This window comes from Nelusetta ayraudi, unplaced genomic scaffold (genome assembly GCF_046127955.1).
Source record: "Nelusetta ayraudi isolate G7.1 ecotype Tasmania unplaced genomic scaffold, CSIRO-AGI_Nayr_v1 ptg000013l, whole genome shotgun sequence".
NCBI classification, from domain to species: domain Eukaryota; kingdom Metazoa; phylum Chordata; class Actinopteri; order Tetraodontiformes; family Monacanthidae; genus Nelusetta; species Nelusetta ayraudi.
The window spans coordinates 3,555,219-3,571,691 of record NW_027466063.1 but is presented as its reverse complement, the minus strand read 5'-3'; the positions used below and the strand labels follow the sequence as shown (position 1 = coordinate 3,571,691).

General features: G+C 45.8%; 1 protein-coding gene across 1 annotated transcript in view; it reads right to left on the bottom strand.

The window, feature by feature from the left end:
• The window catches only part of LOC142886006 (voltage-dependent R-type calcium channel subunit alpha-1E-like), a 51,562-nt gene that overhangs the window by 18,184 nt on the left and 16,905 nt on the right, over positions 1 to 16,473 (bottom strand). The window contains exons 4-18 of the mRNA XM_076022885.1: positions 12,613 to 12,716; positions 11,924 to 12,082; positions 10,784 to 10,974; positions 8,048 to 8,151; positions 7,274 to 7,389; positions 7,024 to 7,077; positions 4,717 to 4,812; positions 4,432 to 4,641; positions 4,223 to 4,335; positions 4,008 to 4,120; positions 3,490 to 3,621; positions 3,034 to 3,103; positions 2,756 to 2,873; positions 2,370 to 2,437; positions 2,110 to 2,201 (exon numbers count right to left, since the gene is read on the bottom strand). Coding sequence (XP_075879000.1) covers positions 2,110 to 2,201; positions 2,370 to 2,437; positions 2,756 to 2,873; positions 3,034 to 3,103; positions 3,490 to 3,621; positions 4,008 to 4,120; positions 4,223 to 4,335; positions 4,432 to 4,641; positions 4,717 to 4,812; positions 7,024 to 7,077; positions 7,274 to 7,389; positions 8,048 to 8,151; positions 10,784 to 10,974; positions 11,924 to 12,082; positions 12,613 to 12,716 — 1,740 coding nt within the window. The remainder of the gene's footprint in view (positions 1 to 2,109; positions 2,202 to 2,369; positions 2,438 to 2,755; positions 2,874 to 3,033; positions 3,104 to 3,489; positions 3,622 to 4,007; positions 4,121 to 4,222; positions 4,336 to 4,431; positions 4,642 to 4,716; positions 4,813 to 7,023; positions 7,078 to 7,273; positions 7,390 to 8,047; positions 8,152 to 10,783; positions 10,975 to 11,923; positions 12,083 to 12,612; positions 12,717 to 16,473) is intronic.

Genomic DNA, 16,473 nt, shown 5'->3' with positions numbered 1-16,473 from the left:
AGGCAGGAAAATCAGAGAGGTAGGAGACAGCAGTGAGGGGCTGAGCAGACAGTGTTACTTACTGGAGTGTGGACTCTCGGTGGTCCGTGTTATCAATGAGCGATTGGTTGAAAATAAGACATTAGTGCTTTCGTGAGACAGAGACAAAACAGGCCCTAAGACACACAGCAAACAGTCGCCCGGGACCCAGAACAGCAGGGTTCAGGTCGGGACGGGTATGAACTGAGCTTGAATTAAAGGCAACACCATGCAGATGTTTGAGTGAAAAGCACACATAATATCTGTTTTTTGAGGCAGTGGTGCTTTGCTGTGTGTCTCCGTCAGGGCCAAGCAGAACATCGACAAACAAGATGGTAGAACAGTATAAGAAAACAGTACATACGACATTCATAAACATCAACAGTAAGCGCCACATTGAGAAGAAGACATTAGATAGGGCTAAGATGTCAGACAGTCTTCAGCATGGGTACAGTTATAAAACATTCAAATGAGGCCCGTCGACAAACAGAGCAAGGGGAGAGACACATTCCCAAACCCTCAGTAGCAAACTAGCAAAGTGGGATGCAGGTTCATTCTGTGCACCACAGCGTCCCGGAGCATTCACACGGCAGTGTTAGTTTACGACATGCTGCCAGAGATAAATGAGCAGCTCGTGTTTCTCACATGTGAACATATCAGGGAGGGTTTTCAGGATCTCGCGACGGAAGAAAAACCGTGCATAGCTTCTGTTTTTCTTCCTTTCGTCATGCAGACCGGATGCATGCTTGCATAAGTAGAAACCATTATCAGCCCCCAACATGCTGCAAGCTCTTTTTTTTGTTGTTGTTTTGTTTGTTTGTTTGTTTTTATTTATGTATATATATATGTATATATATATACATATATAAAAAGAAAAATTAGAAGGCGCTGTCATGCAAGTTTCTCCGAGGTCAGCGGGGGCGTGGCCTGCTGGGCTTCTCTTTGCTGACACTGGCGATCTGGCTGAGAAACCCTTAAAGTTCACAGCGTCCCCTCTGCATACAGATGGCAGCCCAACGCGACCCTGTGGTATTCCACTCTCCTCTACGGGCTCTGACAAGAGCCTGACCCTCTGCTGGCTCAAGCAAAACTAATTCAAGCAGCACAGCTTCCTTCTCCTCTAGTTTTTTTTTTTTTTATTTCTCATTAGGAAGTAAGAGGCTAGAAAAGTGGCCGGGCCTTGTCAAAACCGAAAAGGAAATCAAGAAAAATGACAGTGCATAGTGCCATTAGGAGAAAAAAAAGGATATATTATCATCCTCCACATGCCCATGCAACATAATGCTTGTTTGCGAAAACAAACAAAGCGAGCACACAGTGCTGGAGGAGCTCACTCATGTGCATGCACATGCATGTCCACCACCACTGACAGGCACTTAAACAATCAGTCCCTGAGACGAAAACTAAAAACAGCCCCGTCTATTCTGCAGGATGAAAACCTGAGCGCTGAGAGAACAAGGTCAACAAGGTCATGTGGCTTTGTGGGTCAAAAGAAGAGGTCAGACAATCCTGCGCGCGGGATTTTTTTTTTTTTTTTTTTTTTAAACATGGAACTTTCTTGCAACACGACGTGCTTTGAGGAATTCGTACTGTAACACAAACCACATGTTAATTCAAACGCTAAGTGATCCGGTCTCCACGGCGACAATATCAGCACCCTCCCATCCTGGAGTTGCACCAGAAACAATGGAGACAAGCCTTACACTTCAAATTGGCAGCAAATTACCGACAGAACTGAGACGGGACTGACTTTGTCGTGATGAGAAACTATGAGTTACATCAACAAAATCTCAACGCTTGTGGCAAAAGATAAGCAAACATCACATTTGATTAACTATAAAGGTCAAAGAAAAGTACCGTTGACAGGACAGTTGTTCCCTAGAAGACTCAAAATAACTAATTCCTGGGAACCCGCATTAAACTAAGCACTCTAAAGTACCGGAGTGAGTCACTAACTCACTCGTACGCGCCATATTTCCTATTTAAGGAACAGATTGACGGTAAATGAATCATTTACAAGTGTTGTGTTGAGGCACAGAGCGACAGAGAGGAGACGTGAGAAGGTTGGAGCGGCCGCAGCACAGCACTTACTCTGAAGACATAAAGGAGGACAGGGGGCCGACCTCCTTCGCCTTCTGCAGCGCGTGCTTCGCGTTGAACGCCGCCTCGGCTTCCTCTTCATCCTGATCAGAGCAACGACGCGGTTTGTCGGTGATTAAAGAGGAAAAGTGGCAAGAACCGTGGAGTAGAGACAGACGGGGAGAGAGAGAGTGAGAGAGAGAGAGAGAAATACGTTAACACAAGAGTAAGGCATGCATGTTATTCTAATCATGCCTTAAAAAAATCATTACCTTAGTAAGTTCCTGTGCATTGGCGAGGTTATCCACAGCAATGGCCAAGAAGACATTGAGCAGAGTGTCTGATCACAACCAGGTTCAGGAAATGACTGACACATCACAAAGAGGCGGTGATGAATTAGTTATTAGTTATAAAAACAAAACTGACACAGTGCAATATAATTTAACCAATAATGGCGGGCAGCATTGGAAGTCTCATCTTTGTGATATTTTCAAACAGCTCACAAAGCTGTCACCTAAATCACCTTTTAATGAGTAAAGAATGGCAGCAATGAAGAACTAACTTCAAGCCGAAACTAAACTTTAGTGCCGCACCATTGAGAAAAATACTTGCCTGTCTGAGCTAAGCGAAAACTTAGATATGTAAACATGAAGGATACAGTTTCCGAACAGCGTGAGCACGATGAAATAGATGGAGGACCACATGCCGGACTTCACTCCTCCTTGCGAGCGAATCCCGTTGTACATCACCTCATTCCAGTCCTCTCCTGTGAGGATCTGATAAAAGGCAAACAGCAAACAACACCATCCGTCACGTGGAGCGGCGACTTGCAGGCCTGCCTGTATTTCCTGATCCTCAAAAGTGTATTTCCTGCCTGGCTCGACTAGCCCTAATGAGCGACGCTGACGCACGGAAGGTAAACAAGCATCCACAGACCTGGAAGACGGTCATGATGGCGGCGGGAAAGGTGTCAAAGTTGGTGGGTGTGTAGTCCTCGAAGATGAACCTGTGAGAAAGATGGCAGAAGCAAAACAAATCAATAGGCCACCATCTCAGCAGTGGCCTTTCCCCCCTCGTGCGCTCTGTGTTTTTAAAGGCCAGGTACACAAGAGCCTCGGCTTTTCTTGTGTGACAGCTTGTGGCAAACGGCCGAAAAGAATGTGAGGAACCATTTGCTCACATTCAGCCTTTTTTCACATCAGTCTCCCGATCAGTGGAAGAAAAAAAGCAGCCCAGCTCTTCTATTCATTCGGTTTACTGTATACTAGGGCTGTCAAAAGATTTTTAATCGCGTTTAGTTAACTGCGATTAATCGTGGTTTGGATTGTGTGCGTAAAATTCTGTTATTTTGCATTTAAAGGCCGGGATTCAGAAGATGCCGCTGGGACTGACCTGCCACCGAAGAGCTGCATGCCGAGGAGCGCGAACACGACGATGAAGAGGAAGAGGAGGAAGATGAGGGAGATGATGGACTTCATGGAGTTCATCAGAGACACCACCAGGTTTCTCAGAGACGCCCAGTACCTTGAGAGGGACAGAGGGACATTTCAATTCTCAGTAGAATTTCACCCGCACAAATTAAAAAGTTACTTCTAAAACCTTTAAAGATTTCCTGTGACAACATGGATGACCATATGTGAGGTCATCCATGTTGTCACAGGAAATCTTTAAAAGTGGAAGAACGTCAACTTCAATGAAACATCACCTTGTGTAATGTGGTGCAACATGGGCTTCAGATGTTCCATTATGGGTAAAGGTTAATGTAAAAGTCCAGAGTGAATGCGATCATCTTATAGCCATTGATCACTTTTGTGCTCTGTTATAAATGTGTTATTATGCCACTTTACATGTTTTTTTATGAAAATAACATATTAGAAATCAAACAACAGATACAGTGACTCAGCACTAACTTGGTGATCTTAAAGATCCGCAGCAGACGGAGAGCGCGCAGGACGCTGATGCCGAACGAGGTGCCGGGTCTGAAGAAGCCCCACAGAACCTCAAAGATGCTGCCGACGATGACCTGAGTAGACACGTGCAGATACAGATACTCAGCGACCAGCAAGTTTACACCGCCAAAATCTGTGTCGGCAAGCGAGAGGGAGGGTGGACACTGAGAACTGACGCTGCAGTCGAAGCAGTTGAAGGAGGAGTGGAAGTAGAGTCGTGGCCCCAAGCTGTACATCTTGAGGAAGATCTCGGTGAGGAACAGTGCCAGGAAGAGAAACTCCGCATAGCCTGGACACACACACACACACACGTGCGCACCTGAATGAGACACACAACGTCATACCTCCAGATGCCTGAGTACCTGAAGCTCCTGCCGCCACTCACAGAGGAAGTCAGACAGCCACTTGGGCTGGTTGTGGTGCACGATGGCCACGCAGAGCGTGTTGAGCGCCACCAAGCTCAGCACAGTCCAGTAGAAGGTGTGCGTCTTCACCACGCGGCGGATGGAGATGCGCAGAAGTCGCTCCTTGCGGCGGAAGTACGCCATCGGCCCTCGTTTGGTGCTCCTGACACTGGTCCTGGCCATGGGGACGCCTTGGGAGGGACACAGCGGATGCTCAGCGTTGAGCTTTCCAACTTTACGTGCCAGTGTGCGGAACACCCACTCACCCACGGAGGAGATGTCGCTGTACTGTTCTTCCCCTGGCTGTCCTCGGTGTCCCGCATCCATCCCTCTTCTTTTGATGGTGGTGGCTCTCTTCAAAACTGCAGGCAACGGCTCATTAGCCGAGAGAACTGCGACAAAGAGCCGCAGAATGCTCTCCTTGTTCTCTGTTTGCTGAGTTTTTTTTGGGTTTTTTGTTTGTTTCTTGACGGTTGCATGCTAACATGGCCACAAAAACAGTCTGGCCCTGTGCATTCAAAGGCCCGCGGAGACATTCACAGGTCGACTCAGGCAAAGTTTGCAAGCTTGAAATCGCATGGCGCGATGAAAAACATGGTGGTGACGACGCAAATGGTATGTGTGTGCAACAAGCTAATTGTTCAAGTTGTCCAAACGACATCCTTTAACTGCTGTTTCATGGTGTGGTGCATGGTGAACCATGCTTTGAGGCAACTCGGCGGTTCATGCATCCAGCCTCATTTGCTGGCTGGTTTCCAGTCATACAGTACCAGGCACACACGGTGCAGCACACGCATGCTGAAGTGGGTGCCACGAGTGCGTTTTGACCTTTTAGCTGATTGATGTGTTTACGAACTTGCGCCTTTGTTGCTACCTTCGTTATTTCTGCATCTATTCATAGTCATGATTTGACTCGCTGGGAGTCTCATCGAACTGAGACATATTTTGAACAGGATTTCTTATCTTGCGTTAAGAAGGAAAAATATATGGTTGCACGTGCGTTGGTGAGGCAAATGGATCGGCAAATGAAGTCGGGGTGAGGTGAGAGAGAATAGAACAGAGAATGGTTCTCACCATAGACACCACCTGTACTCCACTCTGGGAGCCTCCTGAGAGCTGCCAATCAATCAACATTTAATAAAAGCCCTGCTGGTTGAGCTGCAGTAAATGTCAACGTAGAGCTTAGTGGGGTCGCATCAGACCCTCGGCAGCCTGTGGGAGACTGAGTCTCGAGGCAGGTTTGGCTCTATCGATGCAAATCCTCTTCACGCGGTGCTGAGGGTTGTAGAGAGCACTTGAATGCCGCCGGCTGATCTATGTAAGTGTGTCGCGCCGAAATACATAAATAGGTAACACGCCTCTACAGCCACTCAGGAGCAAAAACAGAGCCAAACCTGGCCGGTAAGAGCATTGGAGGCCGGTCTGCACAGCAGTGATCAGGCAGCAGAGGAACCCATTCAGCTGCTGCCCCTCACACAGCAAAGCTGAGGTGTTGATAACGAGCAATAATCAGCTTTCCACAAAATATAACCAATCAAGAAATCAAGTGGAGTCCTCACAAAGTCTTAACATAGAAAAGTCAGACATCTTTGGCAGCTAGCGACGGCAACCCCAAATTACAATACACATTTCAAATGAAACGTTAAAATATAACATTTCTGAATTTATCCTAAACAGGTCACTTGTATCATGTTCAGATTTTAAGGTTTTTCAGAAACAAAACTTAGTTAGTTTAGGGAACCAATCAGTTTGTACTGAAGTCTGTATTTCCGGCACACTTTGTATTGGTTAGTTAAAACCTTTTTTAGGCATTGGATTCATGTATGAGCTTGTCTAGATGAAGGACTTTCTGCATAATCGCGTCCTACGTAGTTAGTCAAAGAAGTAGCTGTGGAGCTAGCGGTCAGAAATGTCCTACTCATCTGGACAAAGTTTCCTCATATTGACAATGTGACTCACACCCTTGGTCTCAGCAGCAGCCACCAAAAATAGATCTCCCAGAAAAGTTTGTTTCACTTAGCTTGACCCCAACTGCATCTGCTACCAAGTGGCAAACTTGTGATTGTGCAAGCAACACCCAGAAACAAATCTAGTGTTTGTTCTTGCATTTGCATTACAGTCACAGTTACACCCAGATATACCCACATCCACAAAGTGGGCATGAATATTGTATAGCTGTATTTGCTTTGTGACCGCATTGAGCTATAAGCTGAATTTAAAATGCAACCTCACATCTGCACAAACGTTTGGCCGCAGCATCATAAATCCTTTCATTAGATAATAGGCAGATGATCAGCAGAGCAACTTCAAAAAAGGCCTCAATGTCCTTGGCCTGAGAGGATTCATTCATCATTTTAAAATCAGGGGCTATTTATGCAAGAAATACAAACACGCAGTAATACTGGCTTAAGCAGCCTCCGTCTCTTTCACCTCATCAACATTTCAACCAAGTAAACATGCCGGCATCGGACTGACTCATTCGGAGAGAGAGGGGCAGAATGAAAAGCAGTGTGAGGAAAAGCACAACGATGCAAAATGAAACAAGGGGAGGAGAGAAATCTCTGCCGGCTTACCATCGAGAGCTGAAGGTCCCACATTCTTATTCTCCTCGGCGAGCATCACTTCCTCTGCAAAGCCAAAACCACAGAGCAGAATTAAGTGGTGCAGACGAGGCCTCGGATGGAGAGAGATAGTATTCTCTTATCTCCTCCAACTACATTAATATCTTCATTGGGGCCAGAAAAAAAAGTAAATAAAACCAACAGTTGGCCACTTGTTCCACCATTGAAAGTCTTATGGCCTTGTCAGTGAAACTAGAACGACCTGCTCTGTCGATCCAGGCTCTGTATCCGTTGAGCTCCCTCTCAATCTGCTGCTGCCGCCGCAGCTTCATGAAGGCCCTGCGGTTTTCCACCCGCTCCCTCTCCTTGGCGAATTCCCTACAGGAGCGAGCCCAAAAGCACAGACACATATTTTGACTCCTCAGAATTCGGGCGAGGGGCTTTAAGTTACATCACACTTTATCTCGGAGACAGCCGGTGGATAAAAACATCCTTGTGTGGATCCTCTCGTTGTTCAGTCGACCATGGCAGCAAGGCAGAAGAAGTGAGACAAAGGGGGTCTCGTCTCGTCCAGTGCGCAGATAATGACAACCAATCCCCCCTATTAACCTCTCCCTGCAGAACTAATTACCTTGAGCGGACACTGACACCGGATGGTGGAGCGGAACGCCTGGACTTGGCAACGTCTACTAAAGTGAGCTGAAAAGCTGAAAAGTTCGCCAGTTGTTGTGCATGTTGTACCGTAGCCCGAGCCATAGATGTCTGCATTTGAAATTTGGAACGAATGAAAGCTGCTGCTTAATTGGAATTTTACATGACATGTAAGGTTAATATTGTTATTATAATTATGTCAGTGATGCTTTGCCAAATGAGTTGACAGGTTTCACACACGATATCAAAGCCTCGGGCATAGCATGACGGCTGCTTCAGTCTTTTTTTTTTTTGCGTAAGTAGGGAAGGTTGTGCACAATATTAGGGTAAAACCGGCATTCCAGAAAAAGCATTAGACATTTCCACAACCTATATGTGAACCTACCCTGAGAGGACTCCCAGCACCAGGTTTAAAACAAAAAAAGAGCCGATGATTATGAGGGGGATGAAGTAGAGCCAGTTCCAGTTGGGGCCCAAGGCATCGTCCGCCTGCAACATTGGAAAAAGTATGAATACATTCAAAACTAAGCAGATTGGCAACAGACTCACACTGCCACTGATGATACCGGGCAGAAACACAGAAGTGCAAAGGGTTCCAGTCATAGTCCAGATGGGACACCAAACAGAGGCAGTCTGGTTGCTGATCTGCTTTGTGTGCTGGTGAGATGAGGTATTCTGTAGCAGAGCTTAAGTAAAAGCTAGTAGCTAGTAGAAGTAGTAGACCATGACTGTTCTTCGTTTTAGGACAACGTTTCTCAACTGGTGGGTCGTGACCCAAAAGTAGGTCGTGCAGCTGTTTTGATTGGGTCGTGGCTTCTTGGGCAGTTTTCCTCCCCTTTTTTAAAAAAGGGATTTTAATACATATATAGAGAAAATGTATGGCATTTATTTTGCAGGACACACAATTCAATTCAATAATTTCAATAATTTATTTACAAGACGTTCCCATGACCCTGAGAGAAGGAGGAAGCGGGAATTGAAAATGGATGGATTTACTAGACGTGATAGTAAGTGGGCAAGTGTTTTTGTTTTTCTGGAATAAATTTAAGTACTGTGGAATAAATTTAGCTTGCAATTTCATGATAAGGGAAAAAATGTGGGTCCTAAAGACTCAACCAGTTGAGAACCATTGTTATAGGACATGGATTATGTCCATTTATGTCCTACTATGTTATAGGATTGTGATTCTTCAATACGGTGACATCATGATGGATATTAATCAAATGCGTGCAGCCCTGCGTGGTCACTGCTGGTTACTCTGACTACAGTCAACATCAAATCAACGAGCACTCGTGGTCGTCGGTCTCGTCCCAGTGCCTGCCTCTTTCCTTTCTACTTCATGTTCATCAGCAATGCTCGCTCAGCGATACTTCAGACAGCATTGTACAGACACACCAGCAAATAATCTGCCGCCCTCCGTGTGATTAGAGCTCAGGGAGCGGGCAGCTGAGTGCAAATCACACAGCAGTGAGTATGTGCTGAGGAGAAAATCGTACAAAGTAATAATAATAATATCTGTCACTAGAAGTACATGTTGGAGCAGACAAAATTCACAATTTGTTGCGCACACTGTGGCGTCACTCATGGTCCATTATTACCTTCAATCATGCAAGAAGTCTTTTTCAATTGAATTTTGCACTTAAGGTATATATTTTCTGCATTTCTGTTGGTCAAATAATGTGTCCTTCACATGCATTAACTGTATGTCAAGGCCTCATAACCGAGTCATGTTCCCAACCATAACTTGTACTGGTTTAATTGGTTTTCTTCTGATTGTACGAAGCGCTTTGAGATGCCTTTGGACGTGATTTAGCGCTGTGCAAATAAAAGATGAATGATTGACTATGCTGCCCTGTTTGCAGTTTCCTTTCTGCTGCTTTCACTGAGTCTTAAAGGGTTAACAAGCCAAGCACAGCATTTGGGCTCAGTCTGACACTTACACTGCTGCACAGGGTGACACTGACACTTTCACTCTGCGACAGTATGACTTTGCCAGATTTACCCTTTAATAACCAGTGGAGGATGAGCATAGTCCTGAATTGTCAGGCTGTTTCAAGAATTATAGGTGTCAACAGACAAAGGCCAAAAATGACTCCACGTGGAATTACACAGACGTACAGCCAATCAGATGAAGGAAGTTGCTCTGACTGGTTGTTGTACGCTTGTCAATACAAACAAAACATGTATAATTTCTCCACGATTCACTACCTGAAGCCCGCATCACACTACAAGCACACAAAGAAATCTAATCCAGTTTTGTTTTGTTTTTCTAAACTGAAGCTCTAATTCCAGGAGTAAAAGAGTTCACATATACAGTTCAAGCAAACTTTGAAACCTTCTTTCTTTTCCAAACAAGACTCGAACAAGCCTGATTACTATTCAGGTCTTGCAGAAAAGTCCTGCAAGTTAAACAGTTCTCAGGAGTGAAAAAGGCAATTTCAGAGGAAAAACATTTGTAAACAAAGCACTCAGCGGGAACATGACCTAAGAGCAAATAAAACGCCCCCCCCCCCCCCTGCTCCCCGCGCTCTCCAGTCACATGAAGAGCAACATGTTTTCATGAATTTTAAAATGCATACAAATACTCATGTCCAACTGGCACCGCAGGTTAGATTAGGCCATCAGCAGATGCGTTTCCATTAAAGTTTTTTTGCAAAATAAAAGCCATATTTCTAAAATTTCAACAAAGTACAATTGTGATTTACAGGTGTTCCCATTGCATGGTGTGAAGCGCTTAAGCCGTAATTCTTGTAAAATCTCGACCCGGGAGGTTTACGAGAATTACGTTTGCGCTTGTTTGTTCACGTTTGTTTGCTGTCAAGAATGGTTGTCATATTTCTGTCTTGGGGCTGAATAAAACAGCGAAATAAAACAAACAGTTGGCCACTTGTTGAGATGAGATGTAAGTTTCTCTATAATTAATTAAACTACAAGTAAATAAATAAATAAATAATGAGAGCGCAAGCTTGTGCAGACCGACCCAAGACTGCCTTGTTTATTTGACCGAATGGATTTTAAATTGAAAGAAGAGTCACCTGTGAGCCAATATTTGTCTGCAATCAGGGAAATATTACGAGTGCAGTGAGTGTGCGTGTGTGTGCACGTGTGCGCACTGTCATACGTTATAGAGCACGGTTGTCCATCCTTCCATGGTGATGCACTGGAAGACGGTGAGCACAGCAAACAGGATGTTGTCGAACTGAGTGATGCCGTCATTGGGGCCGATCCAGGAATCTTTGCAGCGGTAGCCGGCCGGACACTGACGCACGCCACACGGGAACTCCAGCTCAGAGGAGTCCACCGTCTCGTTGTCTGACAGGAAAGGTGCGTAGACGGAGATTTAGGAAAAAAAAAACAGAGGCAGAAATGCATCAAGAAGGTGAAATTTTTGGTTGCATCAGGCATCATCTCGCCGGGTGTAGCGACCCTTCTGCAAACCTCTGCCTTCACCACATCCCATTATGGGTCGTCGCACATCTGCAGGCTCCACAACACATTTGTTTAATATGCACCCAGTGGCCGACAGAGCGGAATCATTAATCAACATCACAGGCCACCCTCCACCCCCATCGGTCTGTTTGCATTATCTAGTCACTTTTTTAGCGCGACAAGAACAGCTCCGAGGTTAATGACAGCAGCGAATACACAATGAGCCATTGTGGTGCAGCAAATTATTGGTTTTAATTATCCCGGACGACGCGCAGCCAGTGTGGTTCGATCGCGTCTGCAGGTGTGCAGCAGCAGGCCGGCGTGTGTGCGTGTGTGTGTACACGCGTGTTATCAATTATGACGACGGAGTGACTATTTAAAAACAGCTGCGTCGCACGCAAACACAGGGCACACAAACAGGAAAAAAAGCAAGCACGAAAATGAGAGAATGAGCTCAGGACCCGCTGTTTGATTTGCCGCCTCGTGATGCAGCTGTTTGTTGTTTATCTGATTGACAGTGATTATTCACCTTCATCTACAAATTGCTTTGTTGCTTAGTTTGTTTTGTATTTGCACTATTTCTCTGCAGCAAAGCAGTAGAGGCAATTGTGGTGACAACTGACGTCAAACTGGCAATCAGATCGGATGTTGTTGAGGATGCGAGAGGTTGAAATAAACAGTCGCAGCGGAAATGATGGATGGAAATGGCATTTCTTTGTGAGATGCATGGATTTTAGTTATCTTGGATGTTTAGATGCAAAAGGTCTGCAAGCAGGATGGAGCGTGCACCTGCACCTGCAGTTCCAGAGCCAAGCGGTGTTACAGTACCCACCCAGCATTCCGGGCCGCGGTTTGCAGGTGTGGTGCAGCTTCCCGCTGTAGAACTCCAGGCCAATGATGGCAAACATCAGGATGGCAAAGAAGAGCAGCAGGCCGATCTGCAGCAGGGGAACCATGGCCTTCATGATGGACTTCAGCACAATCTGCAGACCTGGAAGAGTAGCATGTGTCAGTAAGTGTGCGAGTGAAACGTTCATGGTGAACGTTCATGGGTTTTTAAACCAAACAAATTAGAAAAAGCTTCGAAAATAATTGTTTGGAAAGGAACTATTCACTATTAATCATTTGAGTTACCTCTTTGGTGCTAAACACAAACTCAGCTTTAGTTTCGACAAGTTGCAGTTGTGAAGGACGTCTTATTTAACAATTATTCATTATTTGATACCCGCATGATCATTTCAGAGCAGCAAACAATAATTTAAAACTCTTTCTGTCACAGCCGTTCATCATCGTTTCATCATATTTTCACTTTGTGTACATAGTAATGCTATGACATCTGTGCCTTTATTAGTTTTGTGTTTTGTTTTTTTTAAATGTCATGAGTAATTACAATAACAACAATTAAAGGAGAAACTGAACAGTAACAGCACAAATCTTGCTTTATTTTTTTCTTTTTCTTTGCATCCACAGTAACATGGTGAGAACTTTTGGGGTCAGGTTCACTTGATATGCTTTACTCACTGGGGATTCCTGAGACTAGTTTGAGGGGTCGCAGCACCCGAACCGCCCTCAAGGTCCTCAGGTCTACTGAAATGTTCATGTGGGCCCCTGCAGCGGCCAGGATCCTGCCGTGGGAGACAAAAGCAAATGTACAAAACGCGAAGCAACACAAACAGAAGGCAGATGGGAGCTCAATGATCAGAAATGTTGCTTAAATGACTCTCACGTTTTGTTTTGTATTTTAGCGCTGCATCAAAAAAGGTTTCTCACACACACACACACACACACACACTCACACACACACACACACACACACACACACACACACACACACACACACACAGGCCACCACCACACACAGCGTTGTAGGAGCCGGCTGCAGCGCTCAGATATGGACTGTGAGGACGCGAGGGTCTCGAGGAGCGGCGGAAAACAGAGAAGACTACGGGGACTCTGCAGGGACATTTGGCTGCCTCCCAGCGTGTGGGAGGATGGATGTGACAACGGCTATTTAGTGGGAAGAACAAAGAATGCGGCTCCATCAGAGGTAGCACACACACACACACACACACACACACACACACATACACACCAATCACATCAGCCTCTTATCTGCTGCTCAAAGCTAAAGTCCTTCAGGAATCCACTTTTAATTTTTGTTGTTCTCTGGGTTTTTTTTTCTCTCCCTGATCCCGGCGCCCGCCAGACAGTGGCCTCAAGACCTCAGACTGATGAGAAAAAGGGAAAAAAGCAATGTCTGCTGATGTCCACCGCCCTGTTTCCTCATTAGCCCGAACTCCTGCCTCTGGTCTCCCTGCCCCCCCCCCCGGCGTCCTCGTCTCACGCTCTTTGTCTAAAAAGCCCTGACCTCTCATCTCAATCTCCACCTTTCAACCTCCTTCCCAATTATACTCGCGCCTCTGACTCCCTTTTCCTGTTTTCATTCCCCTCCCCACACACATGAGCATACATGCGGTCTCTGGCTGAAGGCAGAGATGGATGGAAACAACAAAAACCTAAGGAAAGTGGAGCTGTGTGCAAAATGCCACGAGGAAATGCAGCATCGTTATGATTCCACACCCTGACGAACGGTTGTGACATTTATTTCCCTTTGACTCCAAACCCTGCAGGCTGTTTACCTTAAATGCACACTGAGTCAGCCCCAAACCAAAGAGGGGTGAAGATGGAGGCGGAAAGGATTATAGTGCGGTGATTGTGCAACGTTGTGCGCAGAGCAACGACTCGCGTTTGGGCAGTCAATCGCCCTCCGATGACGCCGTGTTCCATCATTGCGCAGCGGGAGACGCGGTGACATGGTGCCAATTAGCGTCCTATGATATAGTGGTGAGAATTAGTCCCGTCTTCGGTGTTATAGGAGTCACAGGGTGCGACGTGATTTAATTAGAAGAGAAGGGAGAAAGGAGAAGAGTGCGACAGAGGGAGAAAAAAACCCCAGAGGGATCAAAATAGTTCGCCATCATCCACACAAACACAGAAATAGGATCGTACTCCCGAGTTTCGCACCTCTAACTCTCCCCCCACTGGATTTTTTTTTTCACTTTTGCCCCCCATCTCCTTGAACCCCAACTCTTTGTTTCTTCTCTTTTTCCCCTCTTCTCTCCTCTCTTCTCCTTTCTTCCTCCATCCACCCAGCTGCCTCCTGAAACCTCTATCATTTCATTCTCCTCTTTCTCCATCCCTCAATCTCTCCTCAGCCCATTAGTCTGGCTGCTCTTTAGTTGTTATGGAGACTGAAGGATGGTGGGGCTAAAAATGGCCACCTCGTTTAGCCCGCTGTCGTTGGGTGGTTGTCCTGGCTTGGGCTCCCGTTCACCGGATGACTATTTGTTTAAAAAATAATAATAAAGCATAACCTACATTTGAATTCACTATTTGATTGGTCCCTTTAGACATTTTCTGAAAATGAAAAAGGAAATGTTAGACAAAAATAAGAGTCATAAAACAAAAAATACAAACATTCTGCAAAACTCTATGATCACTGTAGTGGGGCCGAACGCAATGACGTTGACGACCGACTCTAACAGCCTCAGATGGTGTTGTAGAAATATTTATACTATGTTTGTATGATTAAGATGGTTGGAAATTACAGGGTTCTAACTCATGTATTTAAACAGAATGTAAGAAGCTCCTGCAGGTTTTTCTCCTCTCTCTAGGGCAGTGGTTGTCTAACTTTCTCTGTCACGCTCCACCTTGGAGGAAGAAAAATTTGCGGCTAGAAGCCCCAAATTTGACGTGGCTGTGCAAGTGGTCCCATGTCTCTAGGACAAAGTTGACCTTTGACCCAATAGACCTGCATGGCATTGGGGTTAGTGATAAGGCTGGAATTAGGGTTAGGGTTAGGGTTACTGCTGGAATTAGGGTTAGGGTTTCGGGGTTCCTCATGGGCTAGAAGCCCATTATTTGACGTGGCTGTGTCTTGAGGGATCCCGATGAACCTGCAAGTGGCCCCATGTCTCTAGGACAAAGTTGACTTTTGATCCCATAGACTTGTATGGCATAGGTGCAGTAGGAAAGCAGTCAGTGGTGGCCGGCGTGCAGCACTACAGGCTACCATCCCTGTCAAACCTACATCCCCCTTTTCCATTGGAGAGTCTCGCGTGAGATGAGATAAGCGTTTGCTCTCTGCCTCCCCCCCGTCTGATTCTAATCAACCTCTTGCCTAGAAAAACCTGTTATTGTCACAGGGCTGGACATCTCTTGTAAAGCTGCAGACACGGCTTGTTCTCAGTTCTCTGATTAAAAAAAATGATCTATGTATATTTTTTTTTATTCTTCTGATGAATCGCAACACTTTTTGTTGGAATGAAAGAAAGACTTATGGCAGCCAGCCTTGTTTAGTCAGCGGCACATATGACAGAGGCGACGGAAGGTGAAGGTTGTCTGTGGCAAGTGGCAGATGTAAGCGCACCACATGGCTGATTTGGCACAAGTGAGACGTTTGGATGACAGTTGTTCCCTCCCTGTATCCTCCCCGTCCCCCTCCTTCTCCACCTCAACCCCCATCTATCCTGTTCACTACCCAAAGAGACATGCTGTATCTGCTGTAAAATCATTATGCCTCTGTTTAAACATTTAAACCTAATTAAACCTAATATGTTTGACCTTAGCTAGGACTAAATAATAATGACTTGAATCCACCCATTTCCTATGATGGCAATAAGGGGCTCGATGGGTGTCTTGGGGCGGAGGCGGGGTTACACCCTGGAGAAGTTGCCGGTTCATCGCAGGGCCACATAAAAAAAAAAAAACAAGCAACCATTCGCACTGAATTTTACTGTTCCCAATTTGCCACTAATGCATACTTTTGGGCCTGGGGATTGAACCCACAACCTTCTGGCTTTGAGGACACGTTGCTGCAACATTTGTGAGTGTGTGTAAGCTACTGCATGTCAAAACTTTCCCTCTGGGATGAATACAGTATCTATCTATCTAATTGTCCATCTATCAACATATCCATCCATCTATCTAATTGCCACTTTTTCAATCCGACCTGCTGTTCACGGCATTATTGTTTTGTCGACAGCTACATATGGGTTGTGAAAACTGGTCTCACACTTTTGGCCACTTCCACATTGGCTGAGAGGTTTTCCTGCAAAAAAAAATTCTGAAGTCATATCTGGTCGACCGGGAGTTGACTGGCAGGGGAAAAAACGTCTTGTTCACGCTTCACGTGTCTGCGGGCGATGTGTCGGAGACGCGGCGTGGTGAACCGAGCCGATGCCCTGGTCGGAGGGGCTGTCAGCCGCGATGAGCCACTTGCCGGCGGTGAGGCGACAGCACTCGGCTGCGTGACAAATGCGTCGCGACAGCTGCCGCGCCTTGGTGTAGCCTGTGACGTAGGGACACCCGTGCCACCGGGTG